Source organism: Falco cherrug, chromosome 3 (genome assembly GCF_023634085.1).
Source record: "Falco cherrug isolate bFalChe1 chromosome 3, bFalChe1.pri, whole genome shotgun sequence".
Lineage (NCBI taxonomy): Eukaryota > Metazoa > Chordata > Aves > Falconiformes > Falconidae > Falco > Falco cherrug.
Window position 1 is genome coordinate 35,490,184 of NC_073699.1, and position 27,836 is coordinate 35,518,019.

The 27,836-nt window shown below is 41.7% G+C and overlaps 1 protein-coding gene and 1 long non-coding RNA gene across 4 annotated transcripts; one reads left to right on the forward strand and one right to left on the reverse strand.

Annotated features, from left to right (window-relative positions):
- The first annotated feature begins 40 nt into the window (after window positions 1-40).
- Window positions 41-7,189, forward strand: LOC114017584 (uncharacterized). The gene is made up of 2 exons (XR_003562727.2): window positions 41-245; window positions 3,737-7,189. It is a non-coding gene; the product is annotated as an uncharacterized LOC114017584 (long non-coding RNA).
- Window positions 6,043-27,791, reverse strand: LOC102050995 (carbonic anhydrase 13). 3 transcript variants are annotated; one of them, XM_055706104.1, is made up of 9 exons: window positions 27,442-27,791; window positions 20,229-20,426; window positions 19,818-19,866; window positions 19,077-19,102; window positions 16,284-16,402; window positions 12,852-12,947; window positions 11,632-11,694; window positions 10,596-10,751; window positions 6,043-8,266 (listed from the first exon to the last, which is right to left on the reverse strand). In XM_055706104.1, the coding sequence occupies exons 1-9, from the start codon at window positions 27,470-27,472 to the stop codon at window positions 8,153-8,155; spliced, it is 852 nt and encodes a 283-aa protein (XP_055562079.1). In that variant the 5' UTR covers window positions 27,473-27,791; the 3' UTR covers window positions 6,043-8,152. The 3 variants fall into 3 exon arrangements, with proteins under 3 accessions (XP_055562079.1, XP_055562077.1, XP_055562078.1); XM_055706102.1 differs by lacking the exons at window positions 19,077-19,102; window positions 19,818-19,866 and having other exon boundaries at window positions 27,442-27,588; XM_055706103.1 differs by lacking the exons at window positions 19,077-19,102; window positions 19,818-19,866; window positions 20,229-20,426 and having other exon boundaries at window positions 27,442-27,576.
- Window positions 27,792-27,836: the final 45 nt, after the last annotated feature.

The following is a 27,836-nucleotide window of genomic DNA, read 5'->3' on the forward strand; positions in this document are numbered from 1 at the left end:
ATTTGTTGTATGCTTATTTCTTTCTTCAAGTGACATTTTAACTCATTGCAGCTTATCTGATGGATGAGAGGGAGACTGAGAACAGATATTTGGCTCAAGCAGGTGCAAGACCAGACATTTGCCTACAGGAGATCAAGCTCTAGACCTGTTACTGAAATCTCATTTCTGTGACACTACGGCAAGTTGGGCCAGTTGTGAAGGAAGCATAGACTAAGTTCAAGTAAATGACTCAACAAAACAATATTGTGAGTATAAAGGAGTATATCTTAAAACCTAATTGTGTTCAAGGCTGTGACATACAGAGCGTTCATACTCATGTTCTTCTGTGGGTCTGCAAGCACACAGGGATATAGTTATTCCAATAGGATGGTTAGATTAATGGCAAAACTCAGCAGCTACTGCTGAGCTTTTGTTCCCAAAGTTTATGCTTTGAAATCTCTAAATGTCACAACAGAAGTGACCCAGCTTGCCACAGGGCTGGCGCTTCCATTAACTAGGAAATCTCTTAGGTATTCAGTACTTCAAGCAAATTAAAAGCTTATTTTTAAATGGTGAAACAAGAGTTAAGTACCATTTGAAAACAGTGACTTGATGTGACTACTGCAAAGCCACAAAGAAAAGTGGTGCAAAGTTAGGAACAGAACAGAGTTTCTGTGCAGGGCTCCCATGCTAGAGGTGGCTCAATCCCCTAGAACAAACCTACCATTAAACCACAGCTTTCCAAAATCACTTTCCACTGCTCTTCCCATGACAGATATGTGACCTGCTCCTGACCTAAAGTCAACTTCTACGTATCCAGTTTTCCAGGCTGCAAACCAGAAGGCTCCTCTTTCCTCACAGAGGACAAAGCGGGGGCTCAATTTCTGCCTGTTCCTATCCTGCTTAATCTCACCTGCATGGTCCTGGCTTTGACCACAGGGCCCGTTGGTTCTAGTTTGACCACATACTTAACAAAGCTGGCTGTTTCCATAGTTAAATCAGCATTCACTTATGTGCTGGCTTCTGTGATGCAGAAGTCACAAAAACCTTTAATTTCTGCTGAAAGACAAGAGACTGATGAAGCATCAATCCACCTGTTTTGCAAATATGGAGAGGCACAAGAAAGGCTTACAATAGGATTCAGAAGATGCATTTTGGCACCCGTAATGAAACTTAGGATGAATGCCAGTGGCTAAATTCGGTAGAGAACTCCAGAAAGCAGATGCCAGCCTGCCTCTCTCATTTACGAGACATCTAAATACCACTGTCACACAGGAATACCATGTGCAGTGGTGCCCACAGAGCAGCCAGCTTATGGAGACTTAAGTGTCCAGACTGAGTGGGGACAAGGTGTCACGCAGCTGCTCCAGTGGGATTCAGAAAGGAGAGAGGTGCTGGTGAAGCCCTGGGTCATGCTGCTGCACATGGCACTCCTAGCACAGACCAGAAGTGTTAGCCATGCCCACGCAAGCAACGAGAGGGACAGGACTTGGCCATGGTCAAGTGGAAGCTCCCCAGCATGATTTTGGCGAATGTCAGCTAGACCCTTCTGCGAGAGGGCCCAAACTGGGTGAAATGATAATCCCTAATAGACTGTATGGAGGAAAGTATGCAGGAAAGATCAGTTGTATGGACTCAAGACTTGTTACAACCCTTGTTCCAGGGCTGGAAAGTGGGCCCTGGCTTGTTTTATTTACCACAATAGGCGCAGCTATTAAGTTCTCTGCAAAGCACAGCAGATACACCCCGTTTCCCACTCGAGAAGCAGGGGATGTTGGTAGTTCACACACTCATTCAAGAAGTAGGCATCCTTTCCATGCTCAGCCCGAGGGATCCTTGTTGCCTCTGAAGGTGTCTTGATGGGCAGCAACACTGGCTTTTAACATGAACACTTCACTGCTCTAACTGGATTGTACTCACATTATGGGTGTGATATTATGCCTCTCTGTAAATGCACAAAATAAAGTGATAGCAACAAGAATATGCAACTAAGCTATTTCTTTTTAAATATCTAGCCGTTCATTTGGTTAGTGGTTTTATACCTTGGCTGGGTAGCTTTTTCCTTGCCAAAGAGAATGGTAACTCTTGGTGCCAGTAAGAAGCATGAGCTAATGTTTGTACAGTGCCTACCAATGCAAGAGTGCTAAGTACTAGAACTGAAGCACATCTTAGCACTCAAAGACCTGCATGCTGAATAGTTGACCCAGTGCCCAGACTGGGATGAATACTGACTTTGAAGAGGCTGAATATAGCTTTAACCCACAACAGAAAAGAAGTCCAGTACAGACATATAAGTAACAATATGTAAAGTGTAACTAAACAGCAATACACACTTTTCAGAAAATGAAATGGAGCTTTCTCTATTTCAATACAAAGCAGTCCAGTTATTCACATTTTCCTCTTGCATGAATTATTGGATGTAAGATGAGAAAATTCTTCAGTTTAATCTTTTTTTTTAATCTCAACCCCTTATAGTAGGATCTTAGTAGAAGTGACTCTGCAAACACCCCTGAAGACATTGTCATAATGCAACACAGTGCCAGTCACTAGGGCGAAGTGAAGTGCAATCATGAGACTTCTGTATTATTTAAGCAGTATCTCACTGAAGCTGTGTGCATACCTGAGTGCTGTTCAGCTCTGATATCCTGGGTGTTCCCACTCCCCTGCTAGATGGCTGTGCTGCAGGGCTAGATTACTAGATTACTTCCTGATTGCCATAGCCCAGAGGTGGGGGCTGTTTAGGCTGTACGTACCCTCTGTACACTGACATAGAGGGTGAAATCCAGAGGAGTAAAAATTATAGTTATCCAATAAATAATTAAATAAAAAGAAAGAAAAAAAGAAGAAGCAGGCCAGAGAAGACCATTTTGGTAGTGCATTTTCCCACCTATAGTTACAATTCTCATCTTTCTGTAGTGGTGAAGATCTTTTTCCACCTAACATACATTTACAGAGTGCTTGTGTGAACCAAGAAGCCTGTCTTCAGTCCTAGAAGTGATATTTAGATAGCTCATAACCAAGAGACAGGTAGGCAAATGTTTTCTGGGACCTCACACAGAGAGTGAGGCGAGAGTGGTGCCACAGCTGAAGCAAATTCATCGGCAGAAGCTGGTTTCAAATAGTTGGTCAGATTGTCTATATGAATCTTTACTGTTCCCTTTGCAAAAAAACTGCTCAATGATGATCACCTACACTCAGTTGTATTTACTGCATGTGTGAACTTGTCCTTGCACAGAACTTGCTCCCAGAGCTTCAGGCACCAGCAGAGTCCAACCTGCTGCCCATGCTCTGCCCAGTGGCTTCCCATGTGCTCTGAGAAGTCCAGCCAAGCCAGACCATGCTGGACCTCCAGAACCTCCTTGGCAGCACTGACGTGGCCATGCACAGTCCAGGCTCCTTATACACAACTGACTTAGATGGTTTTTTTGTTTGTTTGTTTTTTTTTAACAGCTGGGGAAACTTCCAGCTTGAAGCAAACACTGAAAAACTTACCTTGCACCAACAAGTGGTTGTTTCTGGCATGTGGTTTTTAGACGTGTAGAACTAGGTGAGGCTAATTGCTTATAGGAAACAGGGGAGCATTTGAATGCACAGATTCACCTAAATATCATCTTTTAAACGTGAACATCTTTTGCTAATATCTGAAAGTAATCTTTTTTTTTCATAATCCATGTTTCACTTTTAAGAAAGGGAGTAAAGTCACAATCAACAGCACATCCTTAACACGTGAGTTATGTTCCATACTCTTCTTCCACAGGCTGAGACTTCAGGACACTGTGAGTGTCATTCCAGCTGTCGTCAGTGGGAAGGCGACACCCAGACTATTGCCTTATTTACAGTGACATCTACCGTCAAAAGCAATCTGCAGAGGGCCTCTTTTTCTATCAGGTTTGTTCTGTCTTTGGCATTTCTCTTCTTCTTCTCCAGTTCTCACTGCTCAGTTGTTCACAGTCAGTTCAACATTTTAAATTACTGAATGTAGTTTAGTCCGCTATTATCTTTTCAAACCCAATATCCCTGTCCTCAATCATTCCTCTGTCTCCAGAGTATATGTCAAAATAGAAGGTTTTGTATCATCAGTACATTTGCTGGTGCATTTAAGAGTGCTGGGCATCTCCAGCATCCAGAAGACACAGTATCTGCTGGGGTAGCATCATCTCAACACCGTATATTTAGCATTCCCACATAGCTGCCTACTGAGTGTGGCTATCCCTGACACCATCCACACACCAAAACCGAGGCCACTCTGGGCACAGGACCCTGTCTGCAGACTTCAAGAGGTTGGTGGAGTCCAGTGACAGCTCAGTTCCATAGGACTCGACAGAATCTGCTGTGCTCTAGAGTCATGATCCAGCTCTCCCTGTGTACTCTACGGTGTATGTGTGTATATATACATACACATAACATGTATATCATATATTGTGTATTTACTTATAAACATATATACAGACAGAATATATACATAGGTGGTTTAGTGTAGTTGCTAAACATTTTAGGAACAATACGTAGGAAGAGTAATTATATTAATACCATCAGACTGTGAGTACAGAAGAGAATATTTCAAGGATTTGCTCAGGACACCTGCTGAAAACACCACACACCATGTTACAGCTACTGAAATAATGTTAATTAGTAAACAGTGTTTTGCTTTTATTTTGTCATATACAATCATTGCTCTGTATCATCCAGTTCAAAACTAATTTGGTCAAACAGGTTTGCTGCAGCAGACATTCACGAAGGGCTTTGCTCCTCATACAAAGGTCCCCTGAACCAGTCAGGAAGATGAGCTAAACTGCTTTGAGAAATTCAAGGTTTCTTTTAGGTATTGGGCCAACAGGCTGGAAGTTCTTTGGGTAGTCTCTACAGACATTTTTAACAGACTTAAAAATTAATATGTTATTGAATAGCAGAGTACCATGACTCTTGTATTATTTAGTTTCATACAGCAGTAAGATATTGCTCTTATTTATAACTGTATTGGCAATTAAATAGGTAACAAATGCTATATAAATAGTCTTCAGCAATTTTTGGATTGTCGTTGCTATCTGCAGGCCTGGGGACACAGGATTCTTTCAGCTATTCATACATAGGTACCTATGCCTTCTACAATGACAGCTTTAAAATGATTTTGGAATATAAGTTTGGGTGCTGAGATTCTTGGCGATTTCCACATAAACTGCTTATTCATGAAATCACAAACTACATAAGCAGCTGGAGTTTAAACAGGACAAAGGAAAAACAGAAATCAAGAACAAACTCTCTGAAAAACACCAAGGATGACTGGGTTCCTTTTTTCCCTCAAAAATGTCAAAGTGCTGGTTTTTTAAACATCTGAAAAATGGAACTGTCATGAGCATCTGAAATTGTTCAAATTTATGTACTCAGGTATGAGGGTGAAATTTGCTACAATACAAGTGACACAGGAATTGGCTGTGCAGCACATCAGTACTGTTAAGCTGAGTCAGAGAACCGGTTTTCACGCGACAACCCAGTACTCTGTCAGAGACATTCCCTGTCCTTAAATACTGCTGCACGAGAGAAGCCAACACAGATCAGATGTGCAAATGTTCCACCACAGTGAAAACTTGTACTTGGCATGAATGATGGAGAGGTTGACAGAAACAGGCAATAAAACATTAATTTAGAAACGTTTTTGTTTAAGCACTTCAGCATTACCTCCTGTCTCACAAAGACTGCGGACACCCAGAAAAGGCCATTTGTCCATAGAGTAAGTACTTAATGAATAAAACATGGCATCTCACCATTAGAATTACTGTGAATGATGTCTTCTAAAACTTACTTGCATAACTCTATAAAAAATAGTCAATAGTTCAAAGAAGCGCTATCAGAAACTTTATGTACAAATGACTGCATGTATTACCACTGCCAAAGACATTTTACTTGAGAGATAATAAAGATACCTAACACTACACTGCCCAAATACAGACTTCAAATGAGGGGTGACAATTTTTTGCAAAACTTGAGCTGGAGGCACTAGTTATAAAACTGCAGCTTTCTCTGTAAAATTTCAATCTCTTCAATAGAAAATACAGGACACATTCATAAAATCCATTTTTTATTTTGCTAAAATCCTTATAAATATGAAAGCAGTGGATCAACTCCACTGTTTTCAATATGTAAAAAACATGTAAAACTTTTGTTTCTGATACAAAGCAGTAGCCTTATTACTTTCTCTTCCGAGGCAAACAAACTTCATAACCTTCATGCAATCTGTAAACATTTTGTCCACATTCTGCAGCTACTCACATGACAGGGAAACATCAGATCCAACACTAAGCCTAAAAAAGGGTATGAAAACACGCAACACACTTCTGCTCTCCCCACGCACATTTTCCAGATGTCCTCATTCAGAAAGAACCAACCTGAGGTCTTTTCAGCTACATTCTTCTCCCTATGCCAGAAAACAAAAAGTGCCTAGAATTTTTTCCCCTTTGGTTAATGCTTGTACTTACTGCCACTGCCAAATATCTTTTATTTCTCCCATGGTCTACTGTGTTCTTTCCTTCAGAAAACATTCAGAAGGCATCGAGAGGCCTTGCAGCAATAGTAGCTATATGCTGGGGAGGAGAAAACAAACAAAAAATCCACCTACCTTAAACTAAGCTAAATATCTATGTCTCTATGTCTAATTTATTCAGTTATAAGAAGGTATATAAAGATAAAAAATCAATCCTGATTCAGATTTCCCTCGTTTGTCCATCTAAGATCAAAAGACCTGTTGAGGTAAAAGGCACAGCCTAGAAAACCTATAAAAATCCTCAGATTCATGGAGAGCAGTCATCAAAGATGAGCCGGTCAGAATTACTACAGAGATTGCTGGTAGGTGCTGCCCCTGTAACCTCTAGCTGCCTCTTCCAGGTACCACTGTTTTTCACTACCTAGTTCTCACAATCTGAGGGTAAATCTAATCCTATACTAAGCTATATCCTATAGCAAGTTCATTAAAAATAATAAAAATAAATTTTGTGTAAAATGAGCAATTATATTCAGATAACAAAAGCTCCTGAGAGAAACACACGCTCAAGTCAATTCATAAAGCCAGACGTTTCAATGCATCGCTGTTGAGGGCTGACCTTTTATTAGATTTTGACTTGATTCTGATTTCTTTGGCTAGTTCTAACTGCTGTCTTTGGTCTTGGAATGTAAGTGCAACCACACAAGTTCAGCTATGGCAGCAGAACATCAGCCAGTACTTAGGAGACACTACACACCTGAGTAGTGCTGTGCTCCACTGCAAGATGTGAGGTATGCGGCATGGGTTTCATTCATACTGCAGCAGGCAACGCGTCTAAGCATGAAACGGGCTGGAGCAACAGCTACCTCTGCCTCCTGATTTTAAGTGGTAGGAGCCTGATGCTCCATGGATATAGTGTTACGGTCCCTTACTGTTCACCAACTGCAACAGACTGGATTTAGGAACAAACGGTTCCCTCTGTGCTCTTCCACCTTGCAGTTTTCAGGTTTCAGGACAATTTCACCACTATACATGGTGGAATTCAGGAATACCTAATCCATCAATATACAAAATCCTTACTATTTGCTTTAAAGGAAAAAATCGATCAGCACATCATTACTGCTATGAAGCAGTCAGAATAACAGGATCATATGAATAATCTTGTTTTACTTAAACCCTGTTAGTCATTACTGCTTGTTGTAGGAAGACAAGCATGACATTGTAGAAGTCAGCAATGAAATGATATTAGGCTTAAAATATTTTTTTCTTCAGAATTACAGTGTGAAGTCTTATATAGAAGCTAAATGTGTTAGAGACCGAAAGAATAATCTCAGAACATCCTTCACCGACAGTAATATCAGGGATCCTGTTCAGTAATTTGGTGGCAAATTCTGGACAACTCCTTCACCACACCTCACCCTTGCGATCAGCACTGCCAGCTCTGTGCATCCAACCCTAGTGCCTCAACGCTCCCAAACCAATGCACTCAAACACAGTCAGACCTCTTAACACTGATGAACCTGCAACAACCCAGGACACACGCCTCTGTCAGAAATGACTGCATGGTAACCAGTAATAAAACACCTATTTGTTAAAACAACTCACAAAACAAACAAACAAACAAAAAATCACAAAGTGTATTAACTATTAAAATTAATTCAGCCTTTGGTTTCAGAGGGAGACTACTCTGGCTTTACTCTAATTTCTTCTGACTTCTCGTCCCTTTAAGGGCTGGGGAGGTCGGTAGTTTCTCAGCAAGCAGCAGGCGACCTCATCCTCAGCAGTGCTCAGGAGACTGCGGAATTTGGCTAGCTGCAATCAAAAGAGACATACAGGTCAGCAGAAAACCCTCACACCATACCAATGAAAAAGCACGTAGTAAATATTAAAGCTACTTGTCACCTTTTTTCTGCCAGAAAGAATGAAACTTTATTTTTCTATGGCATGTGGCGAATGACAATTTCACCATTTCTGTCCTTGCAAATGAAAACGATGACTACTGAGAAAATCTCCCAAAATATGTGTATGAACAAAACTCTGCATAAGGACTATTTGTTTCCTATATTCACACTTTGTCTTCTATAACCTGATCTAAACCAGGGATTTTTAAATTTTTTAGTTTGATTATATAGTTTGAAGATTCTGGAATGTTTCATGCAAAAAATTGGATTTCTCAAGTACACCTGTGTACATCTTCTTGTTTAAATAGTATATTCACAATTAACCTGGAATGGTAGGTGTGGTGGTATAAAAAACTTCTGAAATTAGCACTTTTCATATATTAAACATATCTGTATTCAGACCAGGAGAGAGAGATTTCAAATTTTTCCCCTATGAAGACACGGAACTAGCAGTTATTCGTACCTCAGCATAAACTTCTCTGCTTAAGCTGATCTCAGCAGAAACCCACATCAGAGCTCCACCTCTAAACCTTGGGAAATCTGAGTCTGATTTATGGCCTGAGGTTTAGTATTTGGTCTAATTTCTAATATTTCTAATATTTACTATTTCTATATACCACTTCCCCTCTAGGTTACCAAAGGTAGGACAGAACAAAAATCATTCCATTACAATAGAGCATTTAGTTGTATGGCACATGGCATCTTAATTGTATTAAGAGCAAAAAAAGTCAATACTATCTTACTTCACTCCATTCTAAAGCTAACATTTGTAAATCAGGCTTCCTGTCAGTTTCTAAAAACTTAAAATTTATTTTTAATTTCTTTTAACCTGAAAAGTTAAAAGTGCACCAAAAAGTAGGTAGTAAACTGTAAAGCCTGGAAGAAATACAAACTGGCAGAATAAAATTAAATGGCAAAACAGCATCAGTTATGGTGATGACTGATCAGACACAATGGTGGACATTACTGGAAACAAATATGTTTAGCTACATGCAAGCTTATAAGAATGAAGCACATTTATACTTTAATACATAAGATATAGCTACAGTCTGTGTAAGACAACTAGTAAAGAATCACTGTATTTGACATTGTTTCTGACAACATATCCTCTGAACCTGTTAGACATGGGTGTTTGCATACAGTATTTCACATTTTAGAATGTATTAATTATAGATTAGCCCAAATAAGAACATTTTAACCTGAACAATGTCTTGTCTTTGGGAAGCTGGTATCTTAAACCAAAATGTCAATCCTAGATCCATACGCATTGCAGTGAGTCTTACAAAGGCAGACTGAGGGGAGGGGGGGAAGAGATACAAATGAGAAAAATGCACACGTTGAGAAAATAGATTACTTAAATCAGTTACAAACAGAATTTGAGGTTTCCTGACCAACAGGTATCCCATTCAGTGCGCCGTCAACATTTTGCACAAAGACATCGCCATTTCTGCTCAGTATGTGGGCCGGGGTACTGAATTTTCTGAGGTATTTGTAATACTGACCATGAATGAGACAAATGCTGCGGTGCAAAAATCTTAACGGTTGCAGTGTGCCAAGAATATCAATAACATGTTGCAGGTGACGTATTTATCAACATCTGATATCAGAAGGTATAATTTGACATAACTTCAGTGTCTCCAGCAGGAAAAACTCTTTATACCTGAGATGATCGGCCCACTGGGTGTCACTGTTGCAACATTAATATATAGCATGAAGCTTAATTTAACAAGAAATTTAAGTAGATGATGTGGTATCACACTTTTCCTAAGATAGCCTAACATAAAAAACAACTTATTACCATTGTATTTGCTTTTCATTATTCTAGTAAATTCACCAAGTTTTACATCTGTGGTATGAAGAAGGAATTTACTAGTGATCTGCCAAAAAAAATGCCAGAGGAGAGGATTGAGCAGGATATGCAAATGATGGAAGCGAATGGAATTCCAGGATTTCTAAGTGTCACCAGAACCCTTTTTTCCATAAGTTCCTTGTGGGTTATTTTTAATAGTTAATTTTTAGAGTATGCAGATTCTTTTTAAAAAATAGGTAATAAATAGCTGTTAGGTAAAGAAAGGCAACAAGAAGTCAGGATAAATTTTATAGACTTATTTTATCCTTTGAAAAATTGATAAAGTATGCAATGCCAAGGTCTGCAAAAAAAATATATATATTTGGGTGACGTTTCCAGTTTCAAGTCTTACAATAGCAACATTTTTACAGCAGTGAAAAAACAAAAATACCTGTTCAGAACAAACACTTATGGGCTCTCTCAGAACAATCCAGATGACACTCTCAAGAAGAGGTGGAACAGTGAGAGAGCCAAAGTAAGTCCAGTAGTCCAGGGACTTGGGAAGCAGACAGCTAGGATCAAAGTTTGTGAACAGTGCTCTTTTACCCTGGAAAGAGAAAAAAACTAGCTCACTGAGATTCTAGATTAGATATATTTATAAATTTATTACTTACACAAAGTTTTTTTTAAAAAAGGACAATACTATTTAAAAGCAAGATGCTAAGATAAACCATGCCAAAGAGGTAGAGATTGTTCCACTATCAGGTGGGCTGGCAGCATCCTGGGTGAGCCAGTGCCCTTCTGGTGAGGTCCTACCTCTTGGGACAGCTTTGCTGCTGCTACCCTGGATGACAGCAGGCCACCATCAAAGGTGTCATGTTAGTGTAGGCTCCCCATAGTTACAAGTGACTATGAGATGCAAGTTGGAGGGAGAGGTGAGATGATGTGAAGACACCCACAGGCTACTGCCAGCTGCTCCCCTCCCTACTCACTCCTCCCAGGCCCACAGGTTACTTCTTCTCCCTGTTCCAGCTACCAGGCCAGAGATGCCTGGACAAAACATGATGTTGTGAGTCAGCTGACGTCTCTCATAGAAACAATAGCTTACTTCTCACCTTGTACCTCAGCAAAACAGGGAAGGAAACCTTTCCCTCATCTTTTTCACAACTTCCCATAAAATAGGTTCTTCCCCTGTTATTATTCTCACAGCAAGAGATTTTTCAGAGACTGGGTTCTATGAGGTATTAGCCTTTTCCTCTGATCTCTTACTGTATAAAAATTATTCTTTGTCTCCTTAGTTTTCAACTTTACTTAACAAGAATGTGCCTAAACTGTCCCAAATCAGAGTTAGATATGCACAGCTATGAAACTAGGGATTAGGGAACATGAAGGTAAAGAGAGTAGCAGCCAGGTTACAAAAAAAACCCACAAAACAAAACAACAAAAGCAACCACAAGTATTAGTATTCTTTAGAAGCATTCGTTCACCTTGATTCTGATGGTGTCCAAGCGGTCAGTAATCTTATTCAGCTGAGGGTTGCATTCACCAATCTAGTAACACCAGAGAAAAAAGAAATAGTTGAGCTCCAGAGAAAAATAGCAAAAATAAATAATCAAAAAGCAAATGCGTAATGAAATGGTTGTATTTAACTTTACTGAAATAATAGCTGATTTAAAAAACTCACAGATTTTGTGAGTACGAGCCTGTGACTAGCTGGACCTTAGAAACAGCACTGGTCATAAAGAAGATCCACTCCCTTGCTGACAGTATTTATTCTGGCTACTTACAGTAATTATTTCAGCTACAAAAGATTCACAAGCTTTACAGCACAGGGGAACACAAGCAATTCATTTTTCAAGTTTTATATGCGGGATATTAGAAGTTGCAGGCGTACACCTGAAAATTAAATTGCTTAAAATAGTCAAAACGTCATTCTTACATATCCCAAGCAGATCTGTGTGCTAATAAACCCAGTGAAATTTCCCTTGAATCATTGTAATGTAAACTGGAAAGACAGAATTACTGAAGCGGTTCTTTGCAACAGCTGCACATAATGGCTCCCTGGCTGTGCCAGCCCCAGCACCAGGACCAGCTGTGCTCAGGAAGATGTGGCACCCAGACAGAAACCACAGATTTGACCAAAGCCCTATCCTTTGTCATGGATTGTGTGAATTCTCTATCATACAGAAGTCAGTGAAGCTGTTGCAAGAGTTTAATTTCATCTTGTAACAGGTACAGAAGGCAAAGGGGTATATAACAATTACAAGGAAATTCTCCAGTTTCTGATTTTGGGGCAGTTTATTAATTATTATTTTTCAGGAGAAACTACCAGGTCAGAAACAAACCATTAAAGAAGCGTTCAAATAAAATCAGATCACCTTTCTAAAGAAACCTGTTAGTCAAATACAAGTTACTGGGATCCATATAGGGGCAGCAGAATTAAGTTCCTCATCTTACATTGTACAGGAGTGCAGGCTAGGTAAACTGAAGAGTCTCACTGTCTTGAAAATCTATTAATCTGATATTTTTAATCTTCCAGGAAGCACAGCTTTCTGTATTAGCAAGTAAACAGCAAGAAGGAAACAGTATAATTTAATGCCCATATAAAACGGGTATCTCTTTAGCAGCACTTATACCAACCACTGCCATTATCCTTTTGGACTCATAATGCAGATTTATCAGGAGGGCTGAGGCATTCTTTTCTTACCTGTAGAAATACAGCCATGACTGCTAATCCATCTGACTGACGAGCTGCCTCGACGAAACTGGAATACTTCTCCGAGTTCCAATGGACCACGTGAAGCTGGAAAGCAAGAAACACAAACAGCATCAACTCCCGCTGAACTCAAATAGTCACAAATTAATACTACAACTTTACTGGTATTGATACTCTACTTCTCTCTTTTGTATTCAAAGCCATTCATTTTTCTAAATGCAAATACTTCATTAAATCGGTAAATGTGTAGCTCACGCAAATGTCAAAAGCATTTCCAGTGACTGGGATGATTCAAAACTGAGCAGTGATCAGCACACCCTGGCAAATTGCTCTTGGGTCCGCAGATTTTGAACAGAGAAGCTAAAACAAGATGTCCAATGGTTATATAACTAAAGTTTTTAAATCCATTTTAGCATAGCTGATTTTTAAAAGTGATTGAAAATCATGAAGATGCCATTAGTATTTTGCTCCTCTTTTTCTTTAATCAAGCTTTCAGTAGCATCAATCAGCCACATAAATAGCTAGAAAACAGGCAGAGGAACACACATTAAACTTGCGCTGACCCCTTTTCCCTCATTTAGTTTAAGCTGAACATCAGATCTCATTTTTAAGTTTGTCCAAATGTAATTTTCTATGATTACCGGTAGTCTGGCAATTACAAGCAACTTGATTATCTCAGGTTTGAGCATTTGCATTTCCAACATGCTATTCTGGAACTGTCCTGTGGTAGTTGCTTAAGCAGCTTAAAGAGGCCACCTAGCCAGGTGGGAAAAGGAAGAGCCCGTGTTGTCTACCCCCATACCACCTCAGTCCCTCCTGCTAAGCCAGGTTTCCTAAATCCTGGCCACGCTCCACAGCGGGAGCTCCCGGTTCTTGGGAAGCGCCAGGACATCCCAGCCTTGAGCAACGGTCCGACCACCAAACTGGAGAGAGTACAAACACACAGCGCTTAAGACTAAGTACTTCACAAACATTAATTACTCTCACAAATCCTCAGTGCATTAGTAAATCTTATTTCCCATAGTTTTTAGATAAGGAAAGAGAGGCTAAGAAGCAGGGCGTGAGACTGGCTTTTCTAAAATTGGTGACCATCTTTTCAGACTTTGAACTTTACTCTTTAGGAACACTGGAAAGCAGCTGCACTGAATGGCTTAAACTGGGATGAACCCCTGGGGGGGGAAAAAAAAAAAAAAAAAAAAAAAAAAAAGGCTTCCTTTCACAATACAGCACTTCAAGGTCTCTAAAGTAAAAGCAATCTAGGACAGATGCAATTTGCTTTAAAAGTTTTCTGCGGAAAGCAACATAGCTGTGTGGTTGAAATAGGGATCTAGGACTGTAAAAATTTTGACTCTGAATCTCAATCCTTGCTTAATCTCTATGAGTTTCAATTTTCCATATCTGTAAAATGGAGCTCTTACTTGGTGTTATAGAGTATAATTCATGTTTGTTAAGCACTTGGGCTCTGAAGTGCTGAAACATTACTTCCAGCAAGTAAGGAATCCAACTGAATTAATAATAATACAGATATACTCACAATGAAACACATGCTGGCCCACAGCTTCAGAGATCCTTGAAGGAAAGTTGCTAAGAATATTATAAATTAAACCAGGAAGACAATATAGTCTGCTAAACCATTCTCGGGTGCATTAGTATCCTGGAGCTCATAGTGCCTACACCACTCACTATCATACATTCACTCACTATTATACATTGAACAACTTTTAAATGATTACATTTTTACATACACAAAAAGGAAACAGATACTCTCAGTCAGAATTGACTTTTATTGCGGATTTTTAAAAAAGAAAAAAACCAACAAAGAACAAAAAGAAAAATTCCCACAACTAAATAAAGCCCACTCCCTCATAGCTTTGCCAAAAAAACCCACCCCAGACCACCCCCATCCAACCCCAAAATCCCCCAACAAACAGAGCTGTGAAACACTTTTGGGTACAGCCCCATTCTCAATGTCTTGTGACTTCTCTTTAAGGAATATATCCCGTCTTACCACCGCTCTGTCACTGCAGCTCGTGAAGAGACCTTGATCAGACCATATGTTGTCACAAAGAATGGAGTCACGGATCCCTTCTGCTTCCCGGTGGGCTTAGAGGGCTGAACCTTGCAGTCTTCTTTACCTGTACGCTAAGTCTTTCTTCAACTCGGTCGATGCTTTTTCTTGAAATCTTACACATCTTCCTTATGAAGGTGAGCACTGAAACCATCTTCATGTCTCCTTCTGAGGTATTTTCTTTTGTGTGAACAGTGCTCAGAAGCCTTGATCTTAATTCTGGGTTTCTTATTGCAAAGCCAAAGTGACTTCTAGAGAGCTTCTTGTGGAGGGTTACCCAACCAACAGGTAACAGAAAGGTTTTTAGACTGGCTAGAAATTCAGAGATATTTTCTCCTTCCATTTGGTTTCTTAGATGGGAAACATATATATATTTTCTCAGCTAGAAATTTGGTTTTGGTACTTAATGGTTTTAAAGTACCTCTATTAATTCTTTATATTCCATCTCACCTGGATCCTGTGGAAAACATAAGCCTTTAAACACTGCAAATGTAACTTTTCCCCGTTAGTGTTAGAAAACTGATTTTTTTTCTGACTGCTATATTTTATAGCATTTCCAGTAAAATCTGATCACACCACTGTGCACACATTTCATTTTTTTTTCTTCTTTAGCATTACGGGTTTTATTTGTCCATTACCATTTATTTTTATATTTTTTACATCTTTTTAACCCCAAAACCTCTTCCACTGTCTGAACTATGTGTTGTTAAAGATCTCATCCTCATCAAAATACTCCATGTTACTTCCATTTGCAAAGATGAGTCGGACACTGAATACTTTTTAGTGCGGACTACTCAAATGCACCGAAGGAGACAGAGCCGGAGCGAACTGTCCGTGCCAGAGCAGACGGTGCATTTCTCCCCGTGGCATGCTGCCTCCAAGCGCAGTACCTCCACGGACAGCAGGCACCCCACCGATATTAAGGTGTGGTTCTCAAAGTCATAACCATCATGTTGTTAAATGCACCACAAAATGCAACACTCTTAAGTCTTGCGTAAGCTCTGTGCTGCACAGGCCCCAAATCAAATAATTCTGTGGTCTGTAACTGAAGCTGACTTTGAAAATATTCTCCAAGGAAGAAACAGTGAAAGATAAAGTTTAGAGTAACTCTTGAACCATTAAATCTTGCTCTTATCAAGCTCTTGTCTTCTGTACTCCTTTTTTAATCCTCTCCAAAGCTTTCAAATAGGTTCTCCTTTGAGATAGGACCACACATGAACACTTCAGGAAGACCGCTTGTCTTTTGACAAGATGGGGGGAGAATGAGAAGTGGGACAAGGAGAGGCAGCATTATTCTTACAATGGAAAACTAGTCACAAGCTCAGAGGTGCAGACGACTCCATGTAAAGCCTTACCTCTGCTGCGTACTTCATCCCATCCACTGCATGCTCAGAGCCAGCCTCGTCGTTGGAGCCCCAGTGGAAGTGGATCTGGCGCAGCCTGTAGGTCCCGCTGAGTGGCCCCCCGGTCAGCACTGGAAACCCAAGCAGAGGGAAAGGCTTCACTGCAGGAACGGGAGCCGCCACCCACATCCTCTAAACTCACGCTGGCCTTCAGTCTTTGGACAGTCCCCTTACTCCTTCTCGAAAGCTGTCTCTGATGGCTTCCCATTTCTTTGAAGTGCTACGGAAACCCTCACTTGTCCAGGATCCAACTTTCAAAATTTCATTTATGTACCGATTAGTGGGTTGTGGCCCACTGAAGGATATGTTGTTATCACCAGGTTTGTCTTGCTATGGGTTGGATATTTCTCAGAAGATGGGAAAATATTTCTACTTTGCAAGTGGTTTCCTCTCTTGAACATACTTAAAATAATCAATGAGAAATTAAGCTTCAAATATAGGCTTTATGAATAAATGGGAGGATCAGAAAAATATAATGTGAACATAATTTCTTCTCCTCTTTGAAATTTGGAGGACAGTAGGTGGAGCTTAAAAAAAAAAAAAATCAGGCTCTTTCCTTCGTTTGCAACTAGAGCCAGTTACATCAGATTGAAGTCTGAGAAAAAGGAGCATATATTAACATAAATAAAATGAAGCCAACACAACATGTGCACTGTACAACTGCAGTATTACTGACTTAATTATCCAGGGCTGGAAGGGATGTCCTGTGAGGAGCAGCTAAGGACTTTGGGCTTGTCTAGGTCGGAGAAAAGGAGGCTGAGGGCTGGCCTCACTGCTCTCTGCAGCTTCCTGAGGTGGGGAGGTGGAAAGGGAGGTGCTGATCTCTTCTCCTGGGCATCCAGTGACAGGACTTGTGGAAATGGCTCAAAGCTGCACCGGGGGAGGTTTAGACTGGACGTTTTTTACCAAGAGGGTGATCAAACACAGGAACAGGCTTCCTACGGAGGTGATTGATGCCCCAAGCCTGTCAGCATTTAAGAGGCATTTGGACAATGCCCTTAACAACATTCTTTAGCTTCTGGTCAGTCCCAGATTGCCCAGATAGTTGGACTAGATGATTGTTGTAGGTCCCTTCTGATCTGAATATTCTACTCTACTCTATCCTATCCCATCCTTCACCCTAACATATGTGTGGGCTTTTCATTGTTTTGCTTTCACAAGTACTTGTCTTTTGCTAATCAAAGTTGGAACCAAACTATCTCTGCACAGAGACTTGAATGTGAATCACATTCAGAAAGATTCCTTATTAATCGCAAAACAAATCACCCCACTCTCCCAGCTCCAAATCTCCTTTGAGGGTTTGGGAATTAGTCTGGGCTGGTTTACTGCTCATTAGAAAGATTTTAACGGGATAGGATGGGAGCTTTAACCAGATGGTTTTTAATTTAAGAGCACCAGGGAGGAAAAAAGTAATTTTTTCTCTCTTCTAGGTTTAGTCCAAAACCTAAACTTTGTTAGGAACAAAACATACAAAATAAAGATAAAAGAACTTCTTAAGTTGCATATCTGCTAACACAAATAGCCTGGCTGATGAAAAGGAACTGCAACTGTTTTTCTGTAGGGAAAAATATTTGACCTCCTTAAAACTTCAACTCAAAACCACGCTTTTACAGAGCCTATAAACCTAGCGAACAAAGGGGATGGGGAAGTGGCACTCCTAAAACAAATTCCTTCTTTCAAGAACTGAAAATCTGTAGGGAAATGACCCTAGAAATGTGTACAGATTAGTGTTCTAACTGGCTGAGGGAAAACAATTATGTAGAAATGCATCAGCATTCAATGAAATACTTCTGATGAAAAATGTGGAAAATGGCCTGACGATTTATCTGTGCCACATCATACGGTGATGGTAAAACCTTTCCATTCCAACAGTAATTAAGTAAGAGGTTAGTCAAAAGCTGTTTAAGGCAAATATCAGTATTTCAAAGTTTGAAAAGAGCTGGAAGAAGAGGTCTTTGAAACATCAATAGACCAATCTCAGAGAATGGAGCTAATGTGGAAGCGAAGAATAACAGAATTACAGTTACAGACTTCACAGCCCAGATTCAATGCTGGCCAAAGTGAAGAAATAGTTCATATGGAAGTCAGTTAATAATGGATTAAAAGATGCCAATGTATTTGGTACCAATTAATTTGATGAATTTTTTTTCATAGACCCAACATATGGCAGGAGTGCTTACTTCACAGGGGTGCCCCATAGGCCAAATTTTGGCCCTAGAAAATTCAGTATTTTTTGATCAATGACCTGAAAGAAAACAAAAACATTACTGATAAAGTTTGTCAGTGACAAATATTAGGGAAATTAGTGAATAACTCAGTTTATGGGTACAGGAGGATTTGAATTCTTTGACAAGTAAGGCATGATAATAGCCAAAATGTAAAGCCATTTATGCTGACTGAAGAATCTAGTCCATACATAGAAGATACGGAGTCTCCTGAAGGAGACTGGGGATTACATTTTTAATTATCTGATCAACATCTGTCAGTGCTTTGCCATGACATGAACTATATCCTTGGAGATATGGCCTGAGGAAAGCAGTAAGAAGAGGATCACAATACTAGTTCAGGCCCTGTCACTTCAAATTAGAAAGTGAAAGACATTCTTGGTGTATTCATATTCACTTTTTTTTTTTAAAAAAAAAAGAGGAGTTTAAAGGCTGAGCTGATCCAACTCACACCAGAAATAAAGTGTTATTTATTTTTTTTTTTCAATTGTGAAGATTATTAACAATCAGAACAACTTACCAAAGGCTGTGGTAGGTTCATCATCGCTGGAAATTTTGAAATCAAGATTGTATGTTTTTCTAAGAGATGTGCTTTAGTTCACCCACGCCTACTAGGCTTGAAGCAGAGATTAATTCTGGGAAGTCCCGTGGCATCTGACCCACACGAGGTCAGACCAGATCACTGACGGTCAGCTGATGGCTTTCAGGCAACATCCAATGTTGCTTGTATCGACAGGAATTCTAAGAATTAAACTAAGACTGTCCAGGAAAGCAAAGTATGATGGTGTCTCCATCTATGTTTCTCCCTGTTGCCACTGTAAGCTAATAGGTCCTCAGGACTAATGGACAGGGTGTTCACAAATTAGTCTTCCTCTGGCTTCGACCCTTGTGAGAGCATCATATGGGCTTGGATCCTCAGCTAACCCTCACACAACCACAAGACGATTTTATTGCTTGAAGAATCTACACTCCTGCAGTTTCAAGGGGAGGTGTGCTAGCTTGCCTGCCATCCAAGAGAAGGCTTTAAAGATGAAGGCACTAACATTAAAAAGACTATGCTAAAACAGAGAACTTCTAAATAAGAATTCTTGCTTGCCAAAAGGGAAGCTACATATTCCTAGATGAGACTGGGACAGTAACGCTTTTCAGTGAAGAAAAGGGATCACTTGGGATATATATTTCATTTGTTCTGTATTGGCTCTTTCCTGACACAAGAGGTCCAGGTATGGATTGTAAAAAGGGTAAAAATATATAACCAAACCTGCAGCTAAAGTCAGATAAGAGACTTGAGCGATTCGGTTGGAATGAACCTGTAATGAGACACAAAGGATTCATCTGCAGTGAGAGAGAGCAGCATTTGAAAAATTGTACACAACACTGTTCAAACAGGGGGGCTGGCACTATCTAGCTGGTTGAGGTGGATCAAAGCATTCCTGTGAAAAGGGAATACTAGTGCTTTCTGAGAAATGCAGCCTCAAACTCATGTCCAAATATGTTCCCACATTGTATCATGCTGAAAGACAGGGGAAAAAGGAATCTCTCATCCGGAGGAGCAAAGCCTTACTCTTTATGAGGAGCTCATACCCAGCAGCAAGACATGCCCAGGCTGGATGCACTCTATTCAGGAAATGGTGGAAGAAGACATAGTGTCTGCCACAGGAAAGGAACAAACCTGATTTGTTGACGGTATCATCAAACTCAACACAGGTGGAGTGCCCGTTGTTAAGGATGATTTTAGCAGAAGCTGGATCGTAATTGGGATTTAGAGGACGGAGAGAGGGATCATACTTGGTTTCCTCAGTTTTGATGTCGATGGGTGACTGACGGTCTCCATTAGCAACAGGAAAAACTTCCTTCCAGTGGGCAGGCCCTGCAATGCATTGGAGTAGAAGTCTAAAATGATGACAGCGCCCTGCTTCATACGAAAGAAAACTCTACCTTAATAGTTCTTGTTTGCATCTTTTAAATTCAAAAAGGGTACATCAGGAAAAGATCAAAATATTCAGCTACTTTTTCTGCACCGCACTGCAACAACAGCTCTCAGGACCCCTTTATCTACCTTGCATGGTGTATCTAACTGAATTTGGCCTTTGAACAAGGACATGTGCAGCAGGTAGATACTCAGTTATTCACAATTAAGAATCAACTATGCATAAGACACATCCAATAAATGCTCATTTAAATCAAGCATCCTGTATCCAACAGGCACCGTGCCGCAAAAAAATTTTGACATGCCATTTTTGACTAATATCATGTCTCATTATGTCTTTAAGGATTACCTCTTACCCACCCAACCCCCCTGCATTAAGGGTTTTTTTATACCTAAGTCATTGGCTGTAAAAGACCTGAGAACACACCTTCTACTGACTATGCTGAATGAGACGGGGAGATGTCAAAAAAAGATAAAACATCTGACCGGTGTGCCGGCTCTGCTGCGGCCTGATGGCAGCGCCTGTTACCTAAGCACCACTGCACAACCCACCACCTTCTCCCAGCCCATCAGCTCTGCACACCAGCTGTCACAACCAAAGAGAGACCGTCACCCTCGAACCGTGAAGTCTGCACGTACACATGCACAGAAACACACACACTAGTGTTGTTGCACTGACAAAAGCAGCAAAGCACAGGAATACTCTGGACAGTGGTGCCTGCAAAAGGTTTGGATTTCTATCACCTCCTGCTGATAAACGTGAGTAGGTCTTCCAGACACAGACTTGTACCACCACTCACTAGAGTTAGCTAGAAATTAAAACACTATAGAAGCTGTTAATCAGTTAACCTTCCTCTCTCCGTGCAAGCTAAACCAAAAGCCAGCTGAAAAGCGTTGTCTCTGTAAATCAACAATATAGATATGAGAAAAATGGCAAATGCCATTCTAAACTAGCAACAAAAGCTTCATTGATGAGATGTGTGAGGTGAGGTGTCTGCTCTTATCTATCAAACATCAGAGTTCTAAGTAAGAATATTTGTGCCACTGTTAAACCATATTTGAATAATAAACAATGTGGAAAGAAGCCACAGAAGAAAAAGAGGAACAATAAGCTGTTTGGGGAATATGTTCTGTAAGGTAAAGACAGCAAACAATGTTTAGGATGAAAAAGAGGGTGGGGTAAAAGAAAAGGGCATAGGGGCAAGTCTGGAGGGTAATGAGCATAGCACTTGTTCTTTCTTCAGGCTTATCATGGTAAGAAGCATAATAAATCAACTAAGAGAGACTGGATATCAGAAAAACTTAAATATGAGCATCAGAATCTGATTTTGTAAAATCTGTGTCACTGGAAATCCTCATAATGCCCTATACTAGAAGGTAACTGGGGGGGGGGGGAAACACAGTCTAAAAATCAGCCTGTTGGTTTGGATCTTTCTGGATGGCTTAGCACTTAAATAAACATGACAACAAGAAAGAATTAACATGTACAACACTGTGATTAATAGCCTGACATCAAAATTTGTTAGATGGGTTTCTCTCCTCAACTTCAATAGAAGTAAACCTAGCTCAGAAACTCACAGGTGCTAAAATAACCCCAGCGCCCCAGCAGTGGATCAGGGAGGGAAGCGCCCTGCAGCACTGTGGGGACGCAGCTTGCACAGCACCTGGACAGAGACGGATGGATTCTCCTCTAAGCAGCACCAAAAAAATGGAACAGGGAAGGAGTAGCTTGTAAAGACCACCCTGAGACTTAAACCTCGCATAGAACAAAGGCAAGGGCCTTCAGTCCTGAGTTTGCTAAAAAGTTCTTGTTAATGACTTCAATAATTAAACTCATTAAGGGAACAGCTTCTAAGGCAGAAGATAAAAATCCTACTGGTTTGAAATATAAAGCTGTTTAAACTTAATTCTTCTCACTTCACAAATGATCAAAGCTATTCAATATTTTAATGACATACAGTTTAGCAGGTGATATAATTTTTATTGTTTAGCTCCTCGTACCCTGTAGTTGGAGATGCAATGCATAATTTTATTCATAAGAAGCACCACTCCGTCATTTATACCTAACTACTGTCATTTGGGATGCCTAGAAAAAGCTTCTTGCTACTTAATTTTAATGTTTCAGATGTTCCTTAACTGAGGAAAGGCAAAATACATTTATGGGTTTAACTATTGGGTCCTATTGGTCTATCTCAGAAATAACTATAGTTATTATACATTAAATAATATGAATGATTTGCATTCAGAAATAGTATGTGCCAAAAAGAGGACCCAAGGCTGTGATTCTGCTGTTAGCTAATTATTCAACAACAAACTTCACTTCTAAAAAGACATAGTACCTGCTTTTGTACTTGTCTTAAGCTTCAATGACCAAAATCATGTTTTGCTATGGTGATTAAACATCTATCAGCAACACAAGACTGCCAGAACTCTGACCTCTCCAAATACGCAGAAAAACATCAAGAAACTTCAGTTCACTTTGTACCAATAGGTTCTATCAAGTGGTATTCCTTACAGGGTTAACTACCAGCAACCTAATACAATTATCATATACTCTTGCTACCCTAGGAAAACTGTGACTCAGTTCATTACTAGAGACCGCACCTCAAAGCAAACTTTGTATATGACTGTTGGAAAATAAGTCATTACAGTTGGAAGAGATGCTCAAATGCATGCCATACAATTAGATTTAAGCCAATGGGATGTCCAGGGTGAAAATTCCTTCTGGATATGGACCTGAATGATATGCCTCCATCTCAACATAATGTACACTTTAGTTTTCTAGAGATGTACTTTATGACATATCCGGTATGTTGATGGGGAAATGTTCTGTTGCTAGAGGAAATTACCTCGTAGCTCTTAACAATCAAAGCCATTGGGACCAAGATTTAGGACAAAAAAAATGATCCATCTGCTCTCAAGATTGCATGCCTTTATTTTGGACACAGAATTACCAAATGTGATGCACACCTCTGTCACTTTTAGATCGGACTATCGCTACTTATAGTACCCACCAGCATTGCACACATTCAGTTCATTAAATAGATCTCATAATGAAAGCAGTTATGAATTTATTAGGAAACAGAACTCTCTAGAGCACCTAACATTAGTGCTGGTGTTTATCCAGCTCAAGTTAAAGATGATGAGTTTCATCAAAAGGAAACCTGAAACAAGCCTAGCTGAGATATTGCAGGATACAGTTCGGTTGCGGTGAGCCTCTACACTTGCATAAATAGAGCATGTACAGGTAAAAAAGTGGATTCTGGTTTTGGACAGTTTCCTATTAAATGCAGAAAGTTCATTAGTTTGGTGTGGTTTGACCTTGGCAGGATCACATGCTCATGTATTGCTAAAGAGAATCCATTGCCCACTTCATCACATGTAAAATGCTTAAATTTATGAAGTTAGGCTTGTGAGTAGTTTAGTTGCATATTATGTTGCAATAAGATTAGCTCAAGTAAAACCAAATCAAAATTCATAATGGGTAAAATTAAGTGCTGTTTTTTTAAAGCAGGCATCAAAATTACATGATTTTCAGGGAGAAAAAAAGTATAAGAAATTACAGTTGGACTCAATGTTATTAAACTTCTTTTCTAACCTAAATGATTCTATGAATTCACACCCCTTTTTATTTATAAAATGCCTCAGTGTTACAGTAGTAACTAGATCAAGGGATATTTTTGCTGTAAACCACAATACACGAAAGTACTTTCCATATAATTTATTAAACAAATAGCAAACTGAAGGCAATTTATCCTTGCTTTCTCTTTTAAGTAAGGCAATTGAATAGTTAACTAAAAAGATTGTTTCTGTGAAGGGGTAAGAACATTTCCCTCTTCACAGGAACCTTGAGCAGCAAAGAAAAGCACGCATGATGCCACACTGCAGCCAGTTTTCAAGACCTCAGTATTACGCCTCCCTACATAAGCACCATCAAAACTGAAAGGTAAGAACAATGGCAAGAAAGCAAAGGCCAAGGTTTGCATAGAAATGAAATAATGCCTCTTTCGATTTCATAAATATGTGCATCAAAGCAGAGGAGAACATTTGTATTGGCTTTGTGGGGGGGGCTACAGGGGTGGCTTCTGTGGGAAGCTGCTAGAAGCTTCCCCTGTGTCCAACAGAGCCAATGCCAGCCAGCTCCAAGACAGACCCACTGCCGGCCAAGGCTGAGCCCATCAGTGATGGTGGTAGCGCCTTATGGGATAATATATTTAAGAATGAGGGGAAAACCCTGCGCAACACCAGCAGCAGCCAGAGGAGAGAGACTGTGTGAGAGCAACAGCCCTGCAGACACCCAGGTCAGTGCAGGAGGGCAGGGGGTGCTCCAGGGGCTGGAGCAGAGGTTCCCCTGCAGCCCATGGTGAAGCCCACGGTGAGGCAGGCTGTGCCCCTGCAGCCTGTGGAGGTCCACGCCAGAACAGGTGGGTGCCCAAAGGAGGCTGTGCCCCCACGGGCAGCCCACGCTGGAGCAGCTCCTGGCAGGGCCTGTGGCCCCGTGGAGAGGAGCCCAGGCTGGGGCAGGGCTGCTGGCCGGGCTGTGACCCCACAGGGGACCCACACTGGAGCCGGCTGTGCCTGAAGGACGGCACCCCATGGGGGGACCCATGCTGGAGCAGTTCATGAAGAACTGTAGCCCATGGGAAGGACTGACATTGCACAAGTTCATGCAGAACTGTCTCCTGTGGAAATGACCCCAGGCTGGAGCAGGGCAGTGTGAGGAGCCTCCCCCTGAGGGGGCAGGAGCAGCAGGGACAGCGTGTGAGGGACTGACCCCAGCCCCATTCCCTGTCCCCTGCGCTGCTGGAGGGAGGAGGGAGAGAAAATCAGGAGTGAAGTCAATCCTGGGAAGAAGGGAGGGGTGGGGGAAAGGTGTTTTTAAGATTTGGTTTTCTTTTTCATTACCCCACTCTGATTTTATTGGTAATATTTTTTTTCCCCACAAGTCGAGTCTGTTTTGCCCGTGATAGTAAGTGGTGAGTGGTCTCTCCCTGTCCTTATCTCAACACACCAGCCTTTCGTCACATTTTTTCTCCTCTGTCCAGCTGAGGAGGGGAGTGATAGAGTGGGTTTGGTAGGCACCTGGTGCCCAGCCAGAGTCAACTCACCACAACATTTAATTCTGTATATAACAGCCAGCCCATGTCCTCCTATATAGATACACCATATATGCAGATAGGTATGTGTAATATTTGACAGTATGCTTTACATACATCATGATTTATGTTGCAGTTATTATTGCTAAGGGGCACATGAGTTTTCCCCTGGTTTAAAAAAAACAGCACTTTTATCGCTGCAAGTAACAAATGCAGTACTCAGAGTGAATGCAGATGTCTTTCCAAAGTCAACTTCAATATATGACTGCACCAGATTGAACTAGTTTCACTTTGTTTCTGCCACATTAGTTGCAAAACTTAATCTTAGTTCCCAGGAAATTATTTTCAGGGCCATGCAGGGCAACAATATTTTTCAAGAATCAGAGCAATCTCCTGCATCTGCGATTCAGCCAAACAAGAAACAAGCGAACCCAATAAAATAAATGCACAAAAATTAAAACTGATAGCTAGGGAAGAGCTGTGAAGTGTTGGATATCCACACTTCTCTCCTTTGGCCTCCTGTGAGAGGTAGGGGGAAGGGGGTGGGCTGATGAGGAATTACCTACCCCCGGCAGCTGCTGGGGGCTCCAAAGAAGGAGAGGGAGAAAGCCAAAGGCCACCCCTAGTATGGTGTTACGCAGTAAACAGAGCTTTATAGGAGAAATGGGGCCTCAAGTGAAGTCCAGGGCCACCCCGATAGAAATTCTGGTGCCCTCCCCTTCCTAGAAGTTGAGAATAGCAAAGGAGGAAGGATAGGATAAGGGAGGGAAAAGGGGCTTCTTATCTGGATGGTGCAGGTGAAGTCCACAGCACTCTTGGAAAACATACAGAGAAACAAATTTGAAAAACAAGACCCATTTACGTCTTAAAGGGAGGGGTAGAGTAGACTGCACAACAGTAGATAACACACGTAATCATTGCAACATCGCCGTGATCCACCACCTCCCAGTTTTTCAGGAAAAGTATATCCATCCAGAAAAGATGGAACAAAAGGACCAGGAAGGAAAGGTAATCCTTGTGCAAACAATATTCCAAACCCTAAGTAATAATACACATGAAGCATACTCCTCTAGGCATTAGTAAATGCAAATATATAGCTTTCTCCTTTTACTATCATGGTGTTTTATTTCTCTGTGTATCATAACAGACAACGGAAGTTATTCCATTTTTTTTTTTTATCAGGGCTGAGTCTCCAATTTACAAAAGTGCTTTCATTTCTACTTGCACAACCTGTGAGCCGGTCTGCACACAGAAGCAGCGTTTGCATGACTTACAATGCAAAACAGAGGAAAGTCTTTGAGACTGCTGATGAGGACACCTTGGGACTTCAAAGACTGATGAGATGAAGGAAACTATGAAACAACCAAAAACCAAAAGCATCTCCTCTTAGGTGCACAGTTGCACATTCAAATGTCCGATCCTAGTACCTAGTATGTCCCACTGCCTTACAGAAGCAGAACATAGCAAGAATCGGGAAGAAACTGCTGGTGCGGCAGCTCCGGTCAGTGTGACCGTCTAATAAATACCCGGTAGGCAGCTGAGCAGCTGCAGGAGCACGCGAAATCCCAGCGGGGAACGAGACGGATCCCGCGCAGAGCCCGCCCCTGTCCCGGTCCTGCCAGGCGCCGCCGCAGGCACGACCCCCTCGCTCGGCAGCCAGCCTGGCATCGCTCCGAGACAAAAGTCTGTTCGCTCTCACGCTGCAAAGCCTCGACGGCATTTCAGCGCGTTCCGCTTGCCCACGGGCTCGGAGCTGCCGGAGGCGGTGCCCTGGCGGTGCCCCGGCCGCCCCGACGGCCCCGCAGGAAGCACCGCGGCCGCCCCCCTGGCCCCCCGCCCGCCTCCCGCCGCCGCCCTACCGTTGTGCTCGTCGTATCCCCAGTGCAGCATGGCTCCGGTCTGCTGCCGGCACGGGCTGCGACGGGCTGCGACGGGAGAGGCGGCCGTGCCGTCACCGCCGCCCGCTTTGAAGGCGACGGGCGGCGACGCCCCGATGCTCGGGCGCCGATAAGGAGCCAGCAGCGCTCCGCGCCCGCGCAGCCTGGCCCCGGCCCCCGGCCCCGTTCTTGCCCCGAGGCCCCGCCGTGCCCCCAGCGCAGCGCCCTCGGGGCGGCCCGGGGGCGGTGGCCAGCCGGCAGCGGTGGTGCTGCCTCGCCGGGGGCCGCTCCGACGGCGCTGAGGTGTTACCCCGCCGCTAGCCGCCCGTCCGCCGGCGGCATGGGGACATCAGTACCTGGGCCGGGGGTCGCCCAGC